This window comes from Henckelia pumila, chromosome 3 (genome assembly GCF_033568475.1).
Source record: "Henckelia pumila isolate YLH828 chromosome 3, ASM3356847v2, whole genome shotgun sequence".
Classification (NCBI taxonomy): Eukaryota; Viridiplantae; Streptophyta; class Magnoliopsida; order Lamiales; family Gesneriaceae; genus Henckelia; species Henckelia pumila.
Window position 1 is genome coordinate 197,211,837 of NC_133122.1, and position 21,260 is coordinate 197,233,096.

The 21,260-nt window shown below is 37.1% G+C and overlaps 3 protein-coding genes and 1 non-coding gene across 4 annotated transcripts; 2 read left to right on the plus strand and 2 right to left on the minus strand.

The window, feature by feature from the left end:
• Window positions 1-8,606: 8,606 nt before the first annotated feature.
• Window positions 8,607-11,569, plus strand: LOC140892420 (GDSL esterase/lipase At5g45960). The gene is made up of 5 exons (XM_073301297.1): window positions 8,607-9,015; window positions 9,112-9,242; window positions 9,339-9,572; window positions 10,862-11,123; window positions 11,283-11,569. Exons 1-5 carry the CDS (start codon window positions 8,718-8,720, stop codon window positions 11,471-11,473), a joined length of 1,116 nt encoding a protein of 371 aa, XP_073157398.1. The 5' UTR covers window positions 8,607-8,717; the 3' UTR covers window positions 11,474-11,569.
• Window positions 11,570-12,053: 484 nt separating this feature from the next.
• On the plus strand, window positions 12,054-12,126 carry TRNAE-CUC (transfer RNA glutamic acid (anticodon CUC)). Its single transcript has one exon. It is a non-coding gene; the product is annotated as a tRNA-Glu (tRNA).
• An 802-nt stretch (window positions 12,127-12,928) lies between these two features.
• On the minus strand, window positions 12,929-14,183 carry LOC140887723 (nudix hydrolase 11-like). The gene is made up of 4 exons (XM_073295162.1): window positions 13,879-14,183; window positions 13,662-13,804; window positions 13,436-13,555; window positions 12,929-13,338 (listed from the first exon to the last, which is right to left on the minus strand). The coding sequence occupies exons 1-4, from the start codon at window positions 14,159-14,161 to the stop codon at window positions 13,108-13,110; spliced, it is 777 nt and encodes a 258-aa protein (XP_073151263.1). The 5' UTR covers window positions 14,162-14,183; the 3' UTR covers window positions 12,929-13,107.
• A 196-nt stretch (window positions 14,184-14,379) lies between these two features.
• LOC140887722 (nudix hydrolase 15, mitochondrial-like) lies at window positions 14,380-17,699 on the minus strand. The gene is made up of 4 exons (XM_073295161.1): window positions 17,142-17,699; window positions 16,398-16,540; window positions 14,880-14,999; window positions 14,380-14,785 (listed from the first exon to the last, which is right to left on the minus strand). The coding sequence occupies exons 1-4, from the start codon at window positions 17,587-17,589 to the stop codon at window positions 14,561-14,563; spliced, it is 936 nt and encodes a 311-aa protein (XP_073151262.1). The 5' UTR covers window positions 17,590-17,699; the 3' UTR covers window positions 14,380-14,560.
• Window positions 17,700-21,260: the final 3,561 nt, after the last annotated feature.

The window sequence follows — 21,260 nt, forward strand, 5'->3', positions numbered from 1 at the left end:
AAGTCCATCGTAATATTCTCCCACTTCCATTCCGGAATAGGGAGAGGTCTAAGAAGTCCTGCTGGACGCTGATGCTCTGCTTTGACTTGCTGACAAGTCAAGCACTCTGACACCACTCTCCCGATGTCACTCTTCATCCCAGGCCACCAATACAATAACTGCAAATCTCGGTACATCTTCGTACTTCCGGGGTGAATGGAGTACGGAGATGCATGAGCCTCTGCTAGAATCTCGGCTCTCAACTGATCAACGTTCGGTACCCACATCCTCCCACGGTACTGAACGATGCCATCCTCCACTGTATACAAGAGATTACCTCTGGCCTCATCTCTCTGTCTCCATCGCTGTAGCTCCTCATCAGTAGACTGTCCCTCTCTAATCCGATCTCGCAGAACTGGCTGCACTGTCAACACTGACAAGCTCGGTGCATGGCCTCTCGGATAGCACTCCAAACCAAATCTCCGAATCTCGGTCTGTAGTGGTAGCTGTACAGTCAAACATGATATCACTGACGACTTCCGACTCAAAGCATCTGCCACTACATTAGCCTTACCCGGATGGTAGCTAATGTCACAGTCATAGTCCTTAACAAGCTCAAGCCATCTGCGCTGCCTCATGTTCAACTCCTTCTGGGTGAAGAAGTACTTGAGGCTCTTGTGGTCGGTGAAAATCTTGCACTTCTCGCCGTAAAGATAGTGCCTCCAGATTTTCAACGCAAATACCACTGCTGCAAGCTCCAAATCATGCGTCGGATAGTTCTGCTCATGAATCTTCAACTGTCGCGACGCATATGCAATAACTCTGCCACTTTGCATAAGTACTGCGCCCAAACCAAGCTTGGACGCGTCGGTGTACACCACTAACTCCTCATGTGGCACTGTCATAGCTAACACCGGTGCTGAAGTAAGTGAATCCTTCAGCTGATCAAAGCTCCTCTGACAATCTGGACTCCAACTATACTTCGCGTTCTTCTTGGTCAAGGAAGTCAAGGGTACTGCAATAGAGGAAAAACCCTTGATGAACTTCCTATAGTATCCTGCTAAACCCAAGAAGCTACGAATCTCCGAAGCATTCTTTGGAATCCCCCAATCCCTCACTGCCTGCACCTTGGACTGATCCACTGCAATCCCATCCCTAGAAATAATGTGGCCTAGAAACGCCACCTGCTCCAACCAAAACTCACACTTACTGAACTTTGCAAACAGTCGATGCTCCCTCAAAGTCTGCAAGGCTGTATGCAAATGCTGTGTATGCTCCTCAATGCTTCTCGAGTAGATCAATATGTCATCAATGAATACAATGACAAACTGATCTAGATACGGCTGGAAGACACGATGCATGAGATCCATAAAAACTGCTGGAGCATTGGTCAACCCAAAGGGCATCACCAAGAACTCATAGTGTCCATATCGTGTCCTAAAGGCAGTCTTAGACACGTCTGAATCTCTGACTCTCAGCTGATGGTAACCAGATCGCAGATCGATCTTGGAGAATACCGAAGCTCCCTGCAACTGATCGAATAAATCCTCTATCCTCGGTAGTGGATACTTATTCTTCACTGTGACTCTGTTGAGCTCTCGGTAGTCAATGCACAATCTCATGCTGCCGTCCTTCTTCTTCACAAACAACACTGGAGCTCCCCATGGAGAAAAGCTAGGACGAACAAAGCCCTTCTCCAACAGCTCCTGAATCTGCTCCTTCAACTCTCTCATCTCTGTAGGAGCAAGTCGATACGGTGCCTTAGAGATAGGCACAGTATCCGGCAACAACTCAATACTGAACTCCACCTCTCTCACTGGTGGAACTCCTGCAACATCGTCAGGAAAAACATCTGGATAGTCACGTACCACCTCTATGTCTGATAAAGATCTGCTAGAAACGTCTGAGGTAGTGACCACACTAGCAAGAAAACCCTGACATCCATTGCGCAACAGTTTCCTCGCACGAACAAGTGATATCATCTGAGGAATACTGCTAGACTGAGATGCAAAGAAAGTAAACATCTCACCTCCTGCTGGCTTCACTGACACTGTCCTACGTCAGAAATCAATCGAAGCTCCATTAACTGATAGCCAGTCCATACCCAAAATCAAGTCAAACCCAGTCAATGGAAGAACCACTAGATCTGCTCGAATGGAGTGTCCCTGCAACTCCAATGCCAGATCCCTGATGACACTAGTGGTAGTGATAATCTGACCGGATCGCATGGTAACATCGTAACCACTGTCTACAACCTCCGGTGAAATGCCTATCCGTCCGATAAAATCTCGGGAGATAAACGAATGCGTGGCTCCTGAATCTAGCAACGCAAACGTGGAGTTGCCTCCCACTAGAATTCTCCCGGTGATCAAGGAGGTATCTGGGTCAGCCTCCTCTGCCTGCATCACATATACTCGCCCACTGACGTTCTGCCTCTGCGGGCAGTTGGCAATCTGATGCCCCGGCTCTTTGCAACGATAGCAGACTCCTGCTCCCATAAGACACTGCCCGGAATGCATCTTCTGACACTTCGGACATACTGGATATCTCCCTGGAGTAGGGGCCCCGCCCCTCGTCTGCTGCTGTGGCTTCCCCTGAGGCCTCTGCTGATTCGGGCCCTTAGATGGCCCTGTAGACTGTTTCTTCGCAGGTGGCTGCGAAGATGGTCGCTGATACCCTGTCTGCACAAACTGCCTCTTACCCTGCTGCTCTCTCTGTATCTCCCTCCGTCCCTCCTCGGAACGCAAGGCCCTGCTGACTGCAGACTCATATGTAAAGACGTCTGCCATACGTACGTCATGCCTGATCTCAGCCTTCAGGCCCTCCACAAACTGCCGCAGCTTCTCCTGCGGACTCTCAGCAATCATGGGCACAAAACGACAGCCCCTCTCAAACTGGCTCACGTAATCCACCACAGATCGGTCCCCCTGACGGAGACTCATGAACTCACGGATCATGCGGCTGCGCACGTCCTCAGTAAAATACTTGGCGAAGAAGATACGCCTGAACTCAACCCACGTCAATGTCGGTAGATGGACCCCTCTAACTGCACCCTCCCACCATGAGGCTGCATCGCCTCGCATCATATATGTAGCACAGCTCACCCTGTCGGCGTCTGTGATCCCCATGTAGTCAAAGATGGACTCAAGTGAGCGAATCCATCCCTCAGCCACCAACGGATCGGTGGTCCCCAAAAACTCCTTAGGCCCCTTCTTCTGGAACCTCTCGGCGACGTCCTCCTCGTGGGACAGTCTGGGACGGGCTGCCTGCTGCTCCAGCAAGGCAGTAATACCCGCCATCATAGTGGCACTGGCCTGCTCCAGTGCTGTAATAGGGTGCTGCTGAGGTGGCGGTGGAGGTGGAGGTGGATGTGGAGGTCTCCCACGTCGATTCACCTGTCTGGGAGGCATTCTGCACCACCACATATTTATTTACGTAAATCGCCATGCATAACTAAGTGTTTTAAAATTAAGGCTAACTTAAATTCTAGAAATTTAAATCATACTATAAACATTAAAACTTACAGACCGGTAGCGTGTATTTCTGAGCTCGCAAAGCATTAGTGACCCCTCCAAGGACCGTGCTCTGATACCAACTGAAACGACCCTAACTCTCTAATAAATAAATATGCGGAAATTTTTTTTTTTTTTTTTTACTACTAAATATAATATGTAAGTACATATATGCCCATACATATATGCACCAAATAAAATACACAAAATAAACTCATGATTAAATAAATAAACAATTTAAATACTTAAATAAAATGCATTCTTTAAAATGATTAAACATCTGAGTCAACCCTAGAATTAATAATATACTGCATAATAAAATAAATAAAATGTGCATGCACTAAAAATATTTAATAAAATATTTCAAACACCTCAACCCAAATAAAATAATAAAATGTATCATAAGACATCAGCACGGTGACTCAGAAGCTGTCACGGTCACGGGGCTACTGCGGCGCCGCTCATACGTCCTCACCACCGGTAGGAGTAACCTGCTCCTCTATGTACTCACCTGCACCATATCAGTGTAGTGAGCCTAGAGGCCCAACATGCATACTAACAAGGGTTTAAAATAATTTAAATCAATTTAATACTAATACATACATATACATGAATGAGCATGCTTAAAAATTAATAACATAAATTACATAAATAAACATACATAATATCATACATACATAAGTTGTTGAGCATTTGTTTTCTGAACATCGTATGGTCCTATCCGTAAGTGTGACCCATAGTGCGACTGATCAGTCTAGGAAACCATCGTACGAGGCTGGTGGCGAACCACCCATACATAAATGGCAGAAAACTGCCCATACATAAATGGCAGAAACTGCCCATACATAAATGGCCACACTACTTCAATTTCCACCTAAAATATTTTATTTGCTCAACCATAGAAATTCAATCATAGCATAAAATTTATTTCATGAATGCATGTACTTAAATAAATTGTGTGTCCTTCAGATATATTTAATTTAATTTTCTTACTAACATATATATATTAAAATAACTTAAATGCATAAAAATAATTAAATATATAATCAGGACACATGAAATTTTCTCATGGATGGTTCTGGACTGCTGGTCCTACACTCAAACCCATTAACTTAAAACTTGGCCCATTAACATAACAAAGCCCATTAAGACTAGCTTAGGCCCAATAACACTATCCCTGGCCCCATGGGCCCAAAAGCCCAATAACAAGCCCAATAACTTTCATGGGCTCCCAAGCCCATAAAAATTTATGGATTCACTTAATTAATTTAATTAAGCCCAAAATAATTAAACTCAACCCAAAATAATTAAATGGAGCCCAAATAAATTTTGAGATTTAATTAGGCCCATTAAACACCTAAACTGACCCATTGGGCCCAAAAACTCGAAGACTGGCCCAATAACTTTTATGGGCCCAAAAGCCCATAAAATTAATGGACTAACTTAATTAAAATTTTAAAAGTCCAAATAAAATTATTTGGGGGTCCAAATAATTTTATTTCAATTTATTTGACTCAAAAACCCATAAATTTGTAAAATACTTTAAAAATAAAAAAACTCGAGCCCGGCCCACCAAACTCGGACCCGGACTCACTAACCCGACCCACTACCTAACCGACCCGACCCGGACCACTCAGACCCGACCCAGACCCCTAACCCAGCCCAACCCGATGGCCCCCTCTCCCAAATTCCCTCGGCTGCGTGCAGCAGCCCTTCGAGGGCTGCTGCCGCGCCAGTCCGGCCACCCCTGGCCGGACCATCGCCGGCAGGACCCTCCCGAGGTCCTGCCGGACCTAACCTGCTTGGTGGTCCAACCCCATGCAGCCCAGCCACCCGAGCCACCACCTCTTTCTCCCGAACCCTAAACTGCGCCCGTCTCCACCATCTGCCGATAAAGCTCCTGTCCAGCCCTACCTTGGCTCGATCCCCTGACCACAGCCGACTCTAGGGACCCTGAGGCTTACTATGACACTTGAACCAGCAGCTAGAACTCATCATGGCTCAAGAAAAACGATGCAATAAAAATTAAATTCAACATGAACATGATACAAAACTAAACCCGACTGTTTCTGAAAAATTTAAGAAAAATATTCTGATGCACACGCACACACTCGAATATACACTGATATAGCATGATAAAAGAGAAAGAAACGCATGCCTTTCACCGATAAATGACGAGGAATACGAACGTGGGACGGTTTGGGATAATAAAACTCAAAATAATAATTTAAGGCTCTAAAAAGACTCATAAAATAATTTGGATGGAAAGTTGTCATCTCGTCCGTCCACGGTCCCGTCTACGCGATTAAATAATAAAAATACTAAAAATCATAAAAATCACTAATTATGGGTTAAATGCTTAAAAATAAATTAAATCATGCATAAATAATTCACATAATTATTTAACCCATAAATCATAAATTTAAATAATTAAATATCCTAATTATGCAGGCGGATTTAAGTAATTAAAAATACCGGGTGTTACAATAAGTTACTCAAAAAAATTCAACGATAAGCTATTTTAAAATCACAAAAAATCCCGTGAAAATATCATTTTTATTTCAAAAATAATTTTATGGTAAATATGAGCATTATTAATTTGTCTCACGGATAAAAATTGATGAAACTGTATCACAAAAGAGCTACTTTTTTAAAATAATAAAGCTACTGAGGATATTTGTGAGAACCCGAATTTCAGTTAAGGACGAAATTCAGTTGAGGTCCCGAAATTCAGTTGATGACTAAATTCAGTTGTGGTTCGAAATTTAGTTGAGGACAAAAATCAGTTGAGATCCAAAAATTCAGTTTTAGTTGATCAAATTCAGTTCAGCTGGACCAGTCCAGCTCCGCGGACGAGACTAAAATTTCAAAAGATGGAACTTGACTGATCTCTTAAAGATCAATAAAATCGTATCACAAAAGAGCTACTCTTTTAAAATAATACATCTACTGATGATATTTGTGAAAACCCGAATTTAAGTTAAGGAAGAAATTCATTTGATGTTAAAATTTAGTTGAAGTCCGAAATTCAGTTGAGGTCCCGAAATTCAGTTTCAGTTGAACAAATTCATTTAAGCTAGACCAGTCCATTTCCACGAGCGTGACTGAAATTTCAAAAGACAACTGCTAGCTGCTCCATATTTTTAACTGACGTATTAACTCGAATCAATGACAAATACTGACAATAAATGGGAGCTTAATGGTCATAATTTTGCCTTTAAATAGCATTTAGATTTCTGAGAAATTGTTACACAATCTTCTGTATCAAAACACACAAACATCAAGTGAAAGAAGACCAGTTGAGCGACCAATTGAGCAAGGGAAAACATTTCCAGGACTATTGGCATTATCCAATAAGTGTGCATGCTTGATGTTTTAACTTGTTATTATGATTTAAAAAAACTATTCTAGCATGTGTATCCTGTGTTCAAAGATTGACTCGAAAATCTGTATTTATGACAACTGTTTTGCACTAAACGATTATGAACTAAATGATAAGAATACGTATTCTAAACATTACCTATTACTGATTATTTGCCAAATCCTTTAGGCATTGTTTGGTTTAATGTATTATTAATCTATGTATAACTTATCTCAATTAATTTCGTTTGATTTTCGTCATATTATTTATCTATTTTTTAATTAATAATTTTACATCAATTAAATCAAATAAATTATAATCTATCCGTCAAATCAAATAATGTATTAACTAATTTTTCTTATTTATTTTTAATTTACATTATATTACTTATCCATGGATTACTTATCCTATCACTCAAACCAAACGGTATAAGCTGAGATGATATTTGTTAGCCACGAAGTCCATAAACATTTTAGTACATATATAAAATTGAATCCTGATTATTTGTGATGATTAATCCTTGAAACTTTGTTCCGATGTCTGTTTCTATGTGTATATGTAAGTGAGATTTATGTTAAGATGATTTAAAATTTGGGATGATTATACCATTTATTGAGTGACGACCATATTATTCACTCAAAACCATCTCAAATAAGAATGAAGAAGAAATCGAAGAAGATGAACAAAACCAATTCAGGGGTTGGTGAAAATTGATCGTATTGTCTAGTTTCTGTTTAATTGTTTCAGTTTATTTTGTTTTCGGTTAGGCATTGTAAAGACAGTTTAATTTTAGTTTTTAAAAACAATGCAAATTTAAGTTTTATGAATGAATAGACTCATTTTTGAGTTTTTCATAAACTCTAAGACTTGTTGTTTGAGAACAACGTCAGTGTCAATCAACCTTTATTTTTTAGCGTGACAATATATATTTTTTCCAGTATGATATTCTGGTCCCATTTTCTATGCGTGCTACTTGGATGACCTTTTGGCGATAAATTTATCGTCTTAACAAGTAAAATGTATTCTTCAACAAAAATACTGTTTAATTTAATTTATTAATCCACATAAATAAAGATTGCAGCGCATGATGTAAAATTATCTAGCAAATTGAACGTGGGCTGCATCCCTCACTCCTCAGTTTATTTCCATGGCGCCAATATATGGTATTGTTCAGGATAACATCATTTAATGCACTTTTCAATTCGTCCAGTATTATCATATTGATATGATATATGGTTTATTTTTTCCATTTTATTTTGTCTTTTAGTTTGTTTGTTTATTTATTTTTTTAAATTTAAGTTTGATCTTTCATATCTCCAGTTTGGACCAAACAGCACCACACCATAATGAAAAATAAAATGATGTTCTTTTGGAAGTAGTTTTCCTTTTTTTTTTTTAATCATTTCATTGATTTATATACATGAAATAAATCGAAGTGATCTATTTTTTTATAGTAAAAAAATAATACTTTTAATTTAAAATTTATATTTTTTTCATCAGTTAAATTTCGTCTTCAAATTGATACATGTTTTTGTTATTCAAAGACGGATCTTGTTTATGCTACTCCATTTGAATACTGTCCAAATTGCTTCCCATTTGGATACTGTCCAAATAAAAATCCAAATTTTTTTTGCAATTGAGATATTTTCACGTCCCCATTCGAGCCATGGATAAGACCGTCGTACACTTATTGCGTCCTTGGGTCAACGCTTCCACAATATATATAAGCTCTCAATATTTTTAAATCTTAATACCAATAATGCATAATATGTTTTTTTAAATAAAAATGCAAATTTAGGTATATATATACATATAGATGTTTTCTTTAACTGGGTGGTGCGTGGAGTAGTGTGTGATTTCCGACGATGCTGTCTCTCTCTTGTTCTTCATCTCACTGCGTCGCCACAGCCACACTACTTTTCCTTGTCGTTTCAGTACTACACACCACCGCTGCCACCAGAAGCTTGAAAGAGCATACCTCTCCACCGAAGAATGCTTCCATTCCCGCCATTTTTCTCTTCGGAGATTCCACAGTTGATTCTGGCAACAATAATTTCTTCAAAACCACTTTCAAAAGCAACTTCCCACCTTACGGTCGGAGATTTCCCAACCATCTCGCCACCGGAAGGTTCACCAATGGCCTCCTTGCCACCGATTTTGTGGGTACGTACGTACGTACATCATATACATATATATTCTTAATTCCATTTGCTTCATTAATAGTTGATATATATCATTAATTTCATATATATATAACAGCTCGTTACTTGGGCATCAAAGATTATGTGCCACCGTATTTGGATTCCACACTCAGCCTCGACGAACTCAAGACCGGAGTTTGCTTTGCTTCTGCTGGCTCCGGCATCGACCCGCTTACGGCTACACTAGATGTATTCACTTAGCTCCTTATTATCTTTCATATCTTATAAATTTGAACTTACTTTGAATAAGCTTTTTTCTTTAAAAAAAAAATGATTTGGACGCAGGGTGTGCTTCCATTGCAAACGCAATTGGACAATTTCAAAGAGTATAAAACTCGAATGGAGTCCTCAATTGGGAAAGAGGGAGCCAAAAATCTGATAAATAAAGCTCTGTTTATATGTAGTGCGGGCACAAATGACTTCGTAGTCAACTACTATGGTCTGCCTGTGCGGAGACTGACCTACACCATCTCCGCTTACCAGAAGTTCATTTTACATAACGTGCAGCTATTCATACAGGTACCAAACTTCTAGCTTCAATTCCTATATATATAAATTAATTTATTAAATTTTTATGAGTTATATATACAAGATTTGAAATTTAATTTTCTAATTTCTGTATGAACGAGTACTACTGTCACGTGCAACTCTATTCTTTTATATATGCATGATCAATGAGACCTTATGGAACAATACAATCGTTTCCATTTAGCTATACTTGTCTTTATAAACGTGATATAATATTCATACATGCATATATGATTAATGGCTACAATATTCATGTTGTTCGTACATATATATAGTTGGTACACGAATATATGCAGGTCCATTGCTATATATGTAGTCATGGGGGTATGCAGTAACTAGCGATGCACCTGCAGAATCTAGATAACTATAAAAATAGGGGAAAATTTAGTGATATTTCTCTCTCTCTATTTTTTTCCATGAAGAAAGAGATGTGGTAATTGAGTATTTAAATTAAGAAAAAATAAGTTTTTTAGTTCAGTAATTATATCTCCTTTGGGTTTTGGTCTATTAATTTTTTGGATGTGGGTTTTGGTACACTAACTTTGCATTTTCAGTGTTTTTGGTCCAAATGCATACGTGTCAGCTTCTGATTGGTCTACGCCATCATTTTGGACCAATCAGAAATTGATACGTATGCAGTTGGACCAAAAAACACTGAAAATTCAATGTTTGTATGTCAAAAATCACATCCGAAAAGTTAATGAACCAAAACCAAAATATGAACAAGTTAATGGACCAAAAAACTTATTTTTTCTTAAATTAATACATTTTTTATTCATAACTTATGATATCCATTTTAGATCGACTATTATATATTATAACAATAATATTTGTCTCGAAAGTTGGTTTCTAACTACTAGTATGATGTTTCAACGGTAACATATAGTATTAATTTGAAGCAAGAAAATGCGTGTAGGGTGCCACACACACTATAGACTGAATACTTTATTCGAGTACACGAAAATTGCGAATTAATATGAGACAGCATGGCATACCTGTACAAGTCCATCATGACCCTTATGTAATGTAAATGAGAGTAACTTCAAAGCTTAATAATTGTCTTGACAAATAGCTGCGAGACAGCTACATTTTTCTCTCTTTAATTAATTAATATCTTTGTCTTTACGTATATTTTCATATGTTATGCAAACATTAATAATGCAACTCACGCGGGTTCCCATCATTATGCACCTTTACATTAAGATACATAAAATTTTAGGAGATTCTCCATTAATGTTTTCTTTTGGCATCAATATGAATTTTAAATATTTTGCATGTAGGGTTTAGTGGAGTTGGGGGCGAGGAAGATCGTGATAGTAGGGCTGCCGCCGATAGGATGCGTGCCAGCCGTCATAACGCTGAACTCCGACGACGCTTTAAACCACCGTGGGTGCATAGAGTCGCTGTGCACCGTGGCACGGGATTACAACCGCATGCTCCAGACCACACTCGCGGGCATGCACATGAGTCATGGTGCCCTAGTGGCCTATATCGACATATACAAACCCCTGGACGACATCGTCAAGAACCCTCGTCAATTCGGTAAGGATTTTGAGAATTTCATTAGAAAAGCGAAATAAAACATAGGAAATGAGTAAGGAGTGAGGGTCGGTGTGGGTAAATCATTTAGAAAAATAATTTTTATTATCGTAAATTTGACGAGGTGCGACCACGGACCCACCGAATTATATATATTTGTAGGGTTTGAGAAAGTAAACGTGGGATGCTGTGGAAGTGGACTGCTAGAGGCATCATTCGCTTGCAACTCGGAGTCGGTCCTCTGTTTAGATGACTCCAAGTATGTGTTTTGGGATGCCATACACCCAACGGAGGCAGCATACTACTATATTTTCCTGTCCATCCGACCTGTAATTGATTATTTCTTAAAATAATAACTAAGGATATGATATATATATGTCATCTTCAATGCCTTTTATTTGAAATAAAATATGTAGGCACCGTTTGGTGTGAAGGATAACACATTGATTGATTAATCATCCTTGCTATGTCCAATGCTTGGCTCAAGTTTTTCCAGGATTGGTGTCATGAACCATTGTCTAATTCAAATATATTGATTTAAAATCCTTAGATTATTTATCCAACATTATCTAATCCATGAATCAAACAATGCCGTATAGTATGTATCATCATATTAATGCGACTGTTGTTGGGGTGACTGAGGGCCATACGTACGTACACCAAACTGTATAACTGATCCATACAGCAATAATATTAAATGATTGAGAGATTTTTGAAAGCAATCAATCAATTACATTCATGATATGCATCAGTGAGTAGGCCAACTAACTCCATACAGCAATTAAAATGGATTTACAAGTGCCGTGGAAAGTAATTTTCTAGTACGTGTACAAGTCGAAATTATTTAATGCTCTCTATATATATACTGCTCATGTGTCCCCTCAAGGAGGAACTAAGTATTATTATTAATAAATATGCTTCCAGATAACAGGATCCGTTGTAGTCTAGTTGGTTAGGATACTCGGCTCTCACCCGAGAGACCCGGGTTCAAGTCCCGGCAACGGAATTTTTTTTTCTCTTCTCTAAAAATAATTTTTTATGCTTTGTTAATAAAACAAGAATAGGTATGAGACAGTGTCCGTCTTAAACAACGAGAATATGGCTGTTGTGAGTAGCGGTGAGCAAAATTTCGGTTAAATCGAATTAGCCGATTGAACCGAATCAATTCGAAAATTCGGTTCGGTTAATTTGGAAATTCGGTTTTTATGTTATAAAATTTTGGTTAAATCGGTTAATTCGGTTTGGTTTTCGGTTTTCTTAAAAAAAATTCGGTTAACCGAATTATAAATAATTAAATTTTGAATTTTTTTTATTAGGCCTTATATATAATTTATAATATATTTTAAATGTTTTTATATTTAATATTTTACTTAATTTTTCTTATTTTAATTTTTTAAGCTCAATATATTTTTAAAATGATAAAAATATCATATTTAAATTATTAATTTTATAAATGTTTTAATTTTTTAATTTATTTAAAAAAATCGGTTAATTCGGTCGGTTAACCGAATTAATCGATTTTTAATTCGATTCGGTTAAATCGGTTTTAGTATAAATTCGGTTCGGTTCGGTTAACCAAAATGCAATTCGGTTAATTCGGTTTCGGTTAATTCGGTTCGATTTCTGACCGAATTAACCGAATGTTCACCCCTAATTGTGAGCAAGTATTTTATATTTACAATAAAAATAAAAATTAATGTTTTTCACCGAAATCCAAATATAAATCTCTCGTGAGTTTTTTTTTTATTTTAAAAAAACACTATTTAACTTTCATTGCATGATTGTGTCCACTTGCTCGTCATTAAAAACTTTGTCTTACAATTAAATACAAGTTTCGAATCTCAGAAATCAGTAGTACAAAGTAGAGTTCCAAGTATAAATTTTTTTAAAAAAAAATAGAGTTCCAAGTTGGAAAGAACCAATGAGCATTTTGCCCAATTAATTTACACTCTCTCCATCGTCCGAGGTTGTAAGAATGCGGGACTTGTCATGCAAGAACACCATCTTGATGATCATCGGATCTTCTCCCATTCCAGAATATAGGCCTACGTTCTTCGAAAGCAGGTTGTTTCTGGTACACAATGGAAGCAGTGTTGATCAAGATTCCAGCAGTCAGCGCCCATATCACGTACGATTCGTTCTCCCATTGGTGATCAAAGAAATGCAGCAAATATTTATGACCCATCCACTCCCTCTCCTCTCCTCTTCGATTTTCATCCTGATCAAATAATGATTAATTATCATTTTTCTAAAAAATGCAAAGATTTTCAGACTCTGGAAAAATGAATGAATGAATTCCAAGAAACCCAGACCACCTTCAAAAACATTTCCAGAGGAGCATCAAATATAGATTCCACTTCATCGGCATTTGGGGCTGGTTTGAAGGCATTCTTGTCCCACAATATTCCAATCACTGGAAACACACTAATCTTTTTCTGCAACAAGACAAGGAAATTTAACATCTTTGGCTGGCAGAAAAATTAATCGACAAGAAACAGGGGATAGATACAAATTTAACATTCAAGCAAATATTTCGAGCACCTTCGTGTGGAAAGGTTCAAGAACAGCAACAACTTCTACAATGGAAGGTTCCAGTCCAATTTCCTCCTTTGCTTCCCTTAAAGCTGTATCAACATTTTTCAAATCGCACGCATCCCTCTTCCCTCCCGGCAATGCGACTTCACCTGAACATTAGATAAATTAGCCCACAAAATCTATGATCCCTATAAATAATTTCGCTACGGCAACAAGATGGTACCTGAATGAGAGGACATCGTTGAAGATCTTCTGGTAAGAATTACTCGAAGATCACCATTTTCACCTTCAAATAAACAGATCAAAACCGCAGCTGTATTGATGTTGATTTCTTGAGGAACCAATTCAGGAGCTTGATTATTGGAGATGTGGTCGTGCTGATTGGGTTTGAGAAGGCGGAGGCTTTGGGCTAATCGGACTAGGGTTTCTGATTTCCCGATACTGTTGGAATCCATTGACCCCAAATGAAAGAAGAGCCGACGTAATGCCTTTTTGTAAGAACACATATGATAGTGATTTTCCAACTTTGAATTCGAGCTCGATTGACCTAAGAAGATGGAGCCTGAATAGGCTGATACGGACTACAGTTTCCATTCAAGCACAAACAGTTTCCATTCAAGCACAAACTTTTCATAGACGAACATTCAAACTCGAAATCAATATCCACTATAAAACCAAGTGTTGAATTCGAGTTCAGAGGTAATATTTTATGAACTGATCTCTATTCGACTAAGTAAACATTGCTCCATTGGATTATCTAATATAGTATGGATCCCACGCGTATAGATAAAACTAATATATTTCCATAAATACATGACAATTACAATTTGCAAACGAATAATTGCCCGAACTGAGACATGGATCACAGCACAGCCAAAAGAAAGAGGGAGATAAAATGGTCCATCTCAAGTCATGGTAGTATCTTTAAGCACAACTTTAGGAACTTTGAACTTGGGGCTTTGTTCTAGAAAAGCTGGTGGCTTCTGATACACAACTGATGCAGCTCTAATCAAGATTGCGGCAGTCAAACCCCATATCAAGTACTTGTTTCCATTGATATCATAGTTGAAAAAATGAATCAAATACTCGACGCCCATCCACTCCCTTCTTTCCCATTTTCTGTTCTCATCCTGAATATGAACGAACATTTCATGAATACAGCAGATATAAAAGTACGTGCGAACAGCATGTGAGTAAAGGAAAGGTATATAGTTGTGAAAATACCTTGAGAAACATTTCCAACGGAGCATCGAATATGGCTTCCACTTCAGCAGCATTAGGAGAGGGATTGAAGTCATTCTTGTTGGAAAGAATGCCGATAACAGGGATCACTCTGAGAAGGTGCTGCGCAGATACTACTAAAGTTAGCTAATGTGTGAAGCAGAATAAACTCAAAGGTTTGTGCAAGTACAGAGTTCAATTGAAGATAATGGATTAACTATAGTATTTACTGTTAATGTGTTAGGGACCCAACTACTGTTGGGCTTGAATATAAACAGCCCCACGAGTTAAAAGCCTTTAGAAAACTTCTAGAAAGAAGGAAGGGAATAAAAATGTGAAAGGGGATACTTGTTATTCATTCGGTTATTTGGTTTCCTTGAGAGTGATTACTAGCTTTGGCTAGGGTAAAGAGAGTTCATCTCTTGTACAGAGGATTTCCTCTGGGATCTATGTTCTCCGTTCATAATATTAAATATGACTTTATTTTCTCCTTTATTTTGTGAACTATGGTCGATAAATTGAAAGAAACCTGTGGCTCTTAACATAACATACTTTTCCTTTCTAGCCTACTTATTCCAAGAGTAGAGGGCACAACTCCCCACCCCAACAAAAGTGTGAAGGTCTTTTTACATCTTAATATTTTTTAGGTGGGATAAAACAAATACGTCATTACACCCACGTATATAGCTGATGGTAATGATGCAAGCAATGCAAAGGTCATTTTAAATCATTATACCTCATAAATAAACACGCTAGATATTTGTGTGATTCTTTTTCCCTGATATTCCCACCCATCAATTATTTCGACTTGCAACTTATGAGATCGAACATGCAAGTCTTGGCTTTGATAAAAATTATAAATTTGAGCATACACTGCCTTGTTTTTAACATGTAATCTTTCCATACCTTTTTTTGTCCTACACAAAGTATTTTAAACTCTAGGGTTGGAATTGAGTCAAAAGAACATGCAAACCTATTTAAATAGTTAACTGAACATGAAACAAAGATTTGTAACCTTTATGACAAAGTGTCCCATTAAATTACCCGATTTTCAATCAGCTATGTCCTATCCTTTCACAAAACATGCTTCTAGGAACAGTTCATCACATTTCCATAGCACTCATACCCATATTGGTTTGAGGGACAAGTTTAAAACAGTTTATAAGAGTAAAAAGAAAACTTCTCTAGCAACTTGCATATTGATTTAATATAAAACAAGGATGAATGCAAAGAGATGCTAGTTGAGCCCATTGTGTAGAGCTTTGTTTGAACAAGCTCGTGGTTTTGGGGTGTGGTGTAACAGTTTAATTTTCAACATGTTCCTTAGGTTTCAGCTCTCCACAGTGAGTAGATCTCTTCGAGCAAAAATTTTCCCCGCCCAATGAAGCAAGTGTTCACAAGCTAAGAATACGTCTAAATAATAACTTTGGTAAATGTATTCACACAAAGGAATATCCTTGATGAATCAAAAATTTCTGACAGATAAAAACCGAGGAGATCGGTTGAACTAGGTTGACATACCTTGGATAAGAATGGTTCAAGGCATGTGACAACATTTACTAGAGAAGGATCCAACCCTATCTCCTCCTTTGCTTCTCTTGTTGCTGTCTCAGCATCACTGGTGTCTGTCTCCTCAGCCTTCCCTCCGGGCAATGAAACTTCACCTGTAATTCACATAATTTACAGAGTTAAAATACTGAAAATAATTCATGAAAAAACCTTGAATGAGTCAGCAACCGAGTGACCACATGCACAAAGCAACCTTAGTTACCTGCAGTCAGCATCAACCAAACTCTAACAGAGTCACACACTACCGGCATCTCTTTAGAAATACAATTTATTTATCCCAATTTCTGAAGCGGGGAAACTTAGAATTTAAAAACCAAGATTTGGATTCCTATATTCGAATCATCCGAGTTAAAAAAACATATTTTGAAAGGCAATCAGTAAATGAGCCAAACGGTCAATGATCATCCTCACAAGAATCACATGGTTGCCCATCACCAACGAAAAAAAGAAGCCCCTTACACATCACCTTCCCAAAATGCCACAAATTTAGTTCCACACAGAAGTAAGGAATCGAGTTTCATCTTTCATCACTTAACAGAAAAAGGTTTGATCAATCATCAATTCTACCTCGATCAACACTCACATTATCCACTTGAACCAAAAACTCAATTACTCAAAAAATTAAAATAGACCAGAAATAGAAATGCAATTACATGAAACCTCAAATCCAGTTCAAGAAAATGTAATCAAATTTACCAGAGTGAGTGGACAGCCTCGACGATCTTTTGGTAAGAATTACTCTAAATTCCCCATCATCCCCTTCAAAAAGACAGACGAGGACCGCCGCTCTTTTAGGCGTGAACCTCTGGGCGGGCTGTTGTGCCACCGAAGTGACGGATTCCGCAAAACCCACTTGGGAAACCACTTTCCCGACACTATCCTCAATCCTCTGCTCCTTCGCATCATCATCCTCCTCCTCCGGCGGCGGTCTGTACAAGCGCAGCTGTTGGGCCAAGGACAAGAGCCTTCGAGAAGGCCCGAAATTGCGAGAATCCATGATTGCGATCCCGGCAAAAGAATATGAAACGGATGATGAGAGCAAATGGGCTTGGCAAGATTTCGATATTACGGAAATAGAGGTTCTTCTGAGAAGTGAGATCATGTGCACCGAATTATAATTAATAGCCTCCATTAGTAGTATCATTCATGCTTACCATTCGGGGATCGTAGACCTCCAATTTCTTGAATTATTACAACAGTTTTGGTCTACCAGCAATAGTTTGGTAGTTGAGGTTAATTTTTAGTTAATGAACCCTTTAGCTTCTCTCGTTCGTTCGACGAGATCCATATCCGTGAGATCTTCAGGATATTTTAACGTGAATGGAAAGATGGACATGTATTTTTTATTTTTTTTTTGAGTTATTTGCATCAATCACTCTGTGAAATATCAAAAATGAACATTTTTTTCCAGTGAAATTTTAATAGGTATCTTCAATCCTGATGTTTTAAAAAATTAGCACACTCGTCTTTTCAGATGAGTGATTATTGCGCACGCTCTCCTCATGCGACTGAGCAAAGATTTTGATATTTTTTTTTGCACCAAATACCCCTGTGAAATATTAAAAATGCATATTTGACCCCTATGAAAATAATTTTTAAATCTATTCAATTCATAATACACAATTTTTAATAAAATCCAATTATAAATAGTTAGCAAACATTTTTTGTTTTATTAATTTTTAATTTTTATTTTAAATGTATTATCATTAATTAATTATATATTTTCTAAAAAATATTATTACTTTATCATGTTATCATTATTTTATTAAACTCACTTCGTATTTTCAACTTTTTTATTAAACATGCATTCATAAACAAGTATTTAAATAATTTCAAGTACCAAAATATTGAACTAAACTGATAAGTTCAAACATATTGCTTTTTCGATTTAGGATTATACATTATTGAACCAAAATTTAAATTTTTCGAGAATATGCATTGCACAATTTGTAATAAATAATAAAAAATAATGATAACGAGATAAAGTAATAGTTTTTTTAGAAATAAATTAATTAAAAATTATAAATTTAAAATAAAAAATAAAAACAAATAAAATTAAAAATGGTTGGTACTTATCATGCACTTATCATTTTGATTTAATATTTTGGTACTTTTAGGTATTTAAATCTCGTTTATGAATGCATTTTTAATGGAGAAGTTGGAAACAAGAAGAAAGTTTAATAAAATAATGATAACAAGATAAAATAATAATATTTTTTAAAAAACAATATATAATCATAATAAAATTAATAAAACGAAAAATATTTGCTAAATATTTTATAATTAGATTTTAATAAAAATTGTGTATTATGGGTTGAATAGATTTAAAAATTATTTTCACAGGGGTCAAATATGTATTTTAATATTTTACAGGGGTATTTGCTGCAAAAAAAATATCGAAATCTTTGTCCAATCGCATGAGGGGCACGTGCACAACAATCACTCATTTGAAGGGGCGAGTGTGATAATTTTTTAAAAAGTCAGGGTTGAAGATGCCTATTAAAATTTTACAGGGAAGGAATATGCATTTTCAATATTTCACAAGGGTGTTTGGTGCAAATAACTCATTTGTTTTTAATGAGCAGGTCTTTTTTTTGAACGATCTTACGGATTTTACGAATTTTTATTCGTGAGACGAGTCAATCTTACTCATATTTAGAATAAAAATTAATATTTTTGGCATAAAAAAATATATTTTTTCATGGATAATTCAAATAAGATACACGTCTCTCAAAATTAATACGTGAAACCATCTCACAATAATTTCTATCTTTTTTTAAAATTAAAAGTTGGACATTTTGCAACGTTAGAGTGGTTTCAAATATCACAAGTGGGTACCAATGATTATAAAAACACTACGGGTAAAAAAATTATAATAAAATTAATGGGAATTTGGGATCAAACAAAGAGTTCATTTCAACCTATCTTTACAAACATCACCGTCATGATAAATCTAATAGTTTTTATTTATCAATGCATGCGGGGTCCACTAAAAAATAATGAGCCCCACATTTATTGGTAAATGTCCACCGTTATATCTATGTCAAGACAATGCATGTATAGGTAGGATCTAACTTATCCATTTTCTTTTAACTCTATGGTCCACACGTATTCCAGTTCAAAATTTGTTTTAACTCTGGTTTTACGTGTCTTATCATTTATATAGTGACCTTACTCAGATCACCTACTAGTTAGAGTCTTAATAAGCATACAACAGAATAATCAGAGATACTGCGAAAAATAAATCAAAATGCTAAACCAACAGAATACAACCGGTAAATAAAACCCAAAGCGAAAGAATAATACAACTCAATCGAAATATCAACTTAAATAAAGTAACTGCAACTTAACAACTAACTCTGCAATCCAGCCTTGATCACCAACTACACCCAAGTCCAAGGTAAATCATCTGCAATTGTCCCGCCGAGAGGGATGTCCAAGTAACACAATAACATAGGCGTGAGCGAACTACGCTCAAAACGTAAAGCACGAGTAAACATACTGACATAATATCAACTTAAATAAAGTAACTGCAACCTAGCAGCTAACTTTGCAATCCAGCCTTGGTCACCAACTACAACCAAGTCCAAGGTAAACCACCTGCAACTGTCCCGCCGAGAGGGGTGTCCAAGAAACACAATAACATGGACGTGAGCGAACTACGCTCAGAACGTAAAGCAAGAGTAAACATACTGACATGATTCATGCAAAAATGATTGATTGGGTAATCTGGATATACTGATCAATCTTGCTCAGACTGGCGCCAAGATGTGAGTAGTACTATCGGGGATACAAACCACTGGGTAACTCCCTCACTCTAAACCGGGCGTGGATATACAATGTCCAAGAACACTAAAGTTCGCTCGACCCGTCGGCCACTGTGACTCTCAACGTCTAACCATCCAAAAACAAGGGCTGAGAACCCTAATAGAAAGGCTTATCTCGAAGAAGAAACATGCTCAACGCGATATATTCACATGCAACATAAATATATCAAAACAGTAAAAAATGTATCATGAAAAATAATGTGCAACACATAAGCATGCATACTCGTTTGATATTTCAGTCAGTACTTACGTACCTCAACAACTGTCCTAGATTTACAGGTATCTACCGTCCATCAGTACAAGTCAAGATAATCATGCATCACTAATATTGATCTAAAAGCCTAAACTAAGCTATTAGATACTCCCTAATACTAATAGGGATCTCGGACTATACTTGCGTCCGTCATCAGCCCACTGATGTCGAAGGTCTTGACCCAAACATAGCTCCGCTACAAGTCCCGTAGCACCTCTCTATCGCCCGACCCTCGAGAAGATGACTAAAAACCCTAAGAACATACACTAAAACACCTCCAAACACACACTAATTGTGAGATTTCTCGGCCTATTTATAGGTAAGGGTTCGGAAGCCCCGAGTTAACTTTGACTCTTGGACTATTTTCTGACATCCTGGAGTCAATTTCTTGGTCCGATTAATCATATTAAAATCTCTTGATAAAGTTTAACCATTTAAGCTTGTAAAATGGAATTCGGATTATTACAATTTCAGTTTTCAAAAAACTTCTATTACACAGTCTTATGAGTCAGTTTTGTTAGATGAATATCTATTATATATTATCCATGACGAAATATTATTTTTTATATCCGAAATATTTCATGACGAAATATTGTTTTTATATCCGAAATATTATTCTTTAGTATACATCATTGAAATTATAGCACGTTGGTACAAATCTAAAGTACCAACGAAATCAAACTACAGTTTTCGGGTACAAAATTATTTATAGAAAAATACTTCTTGTTTTAATTT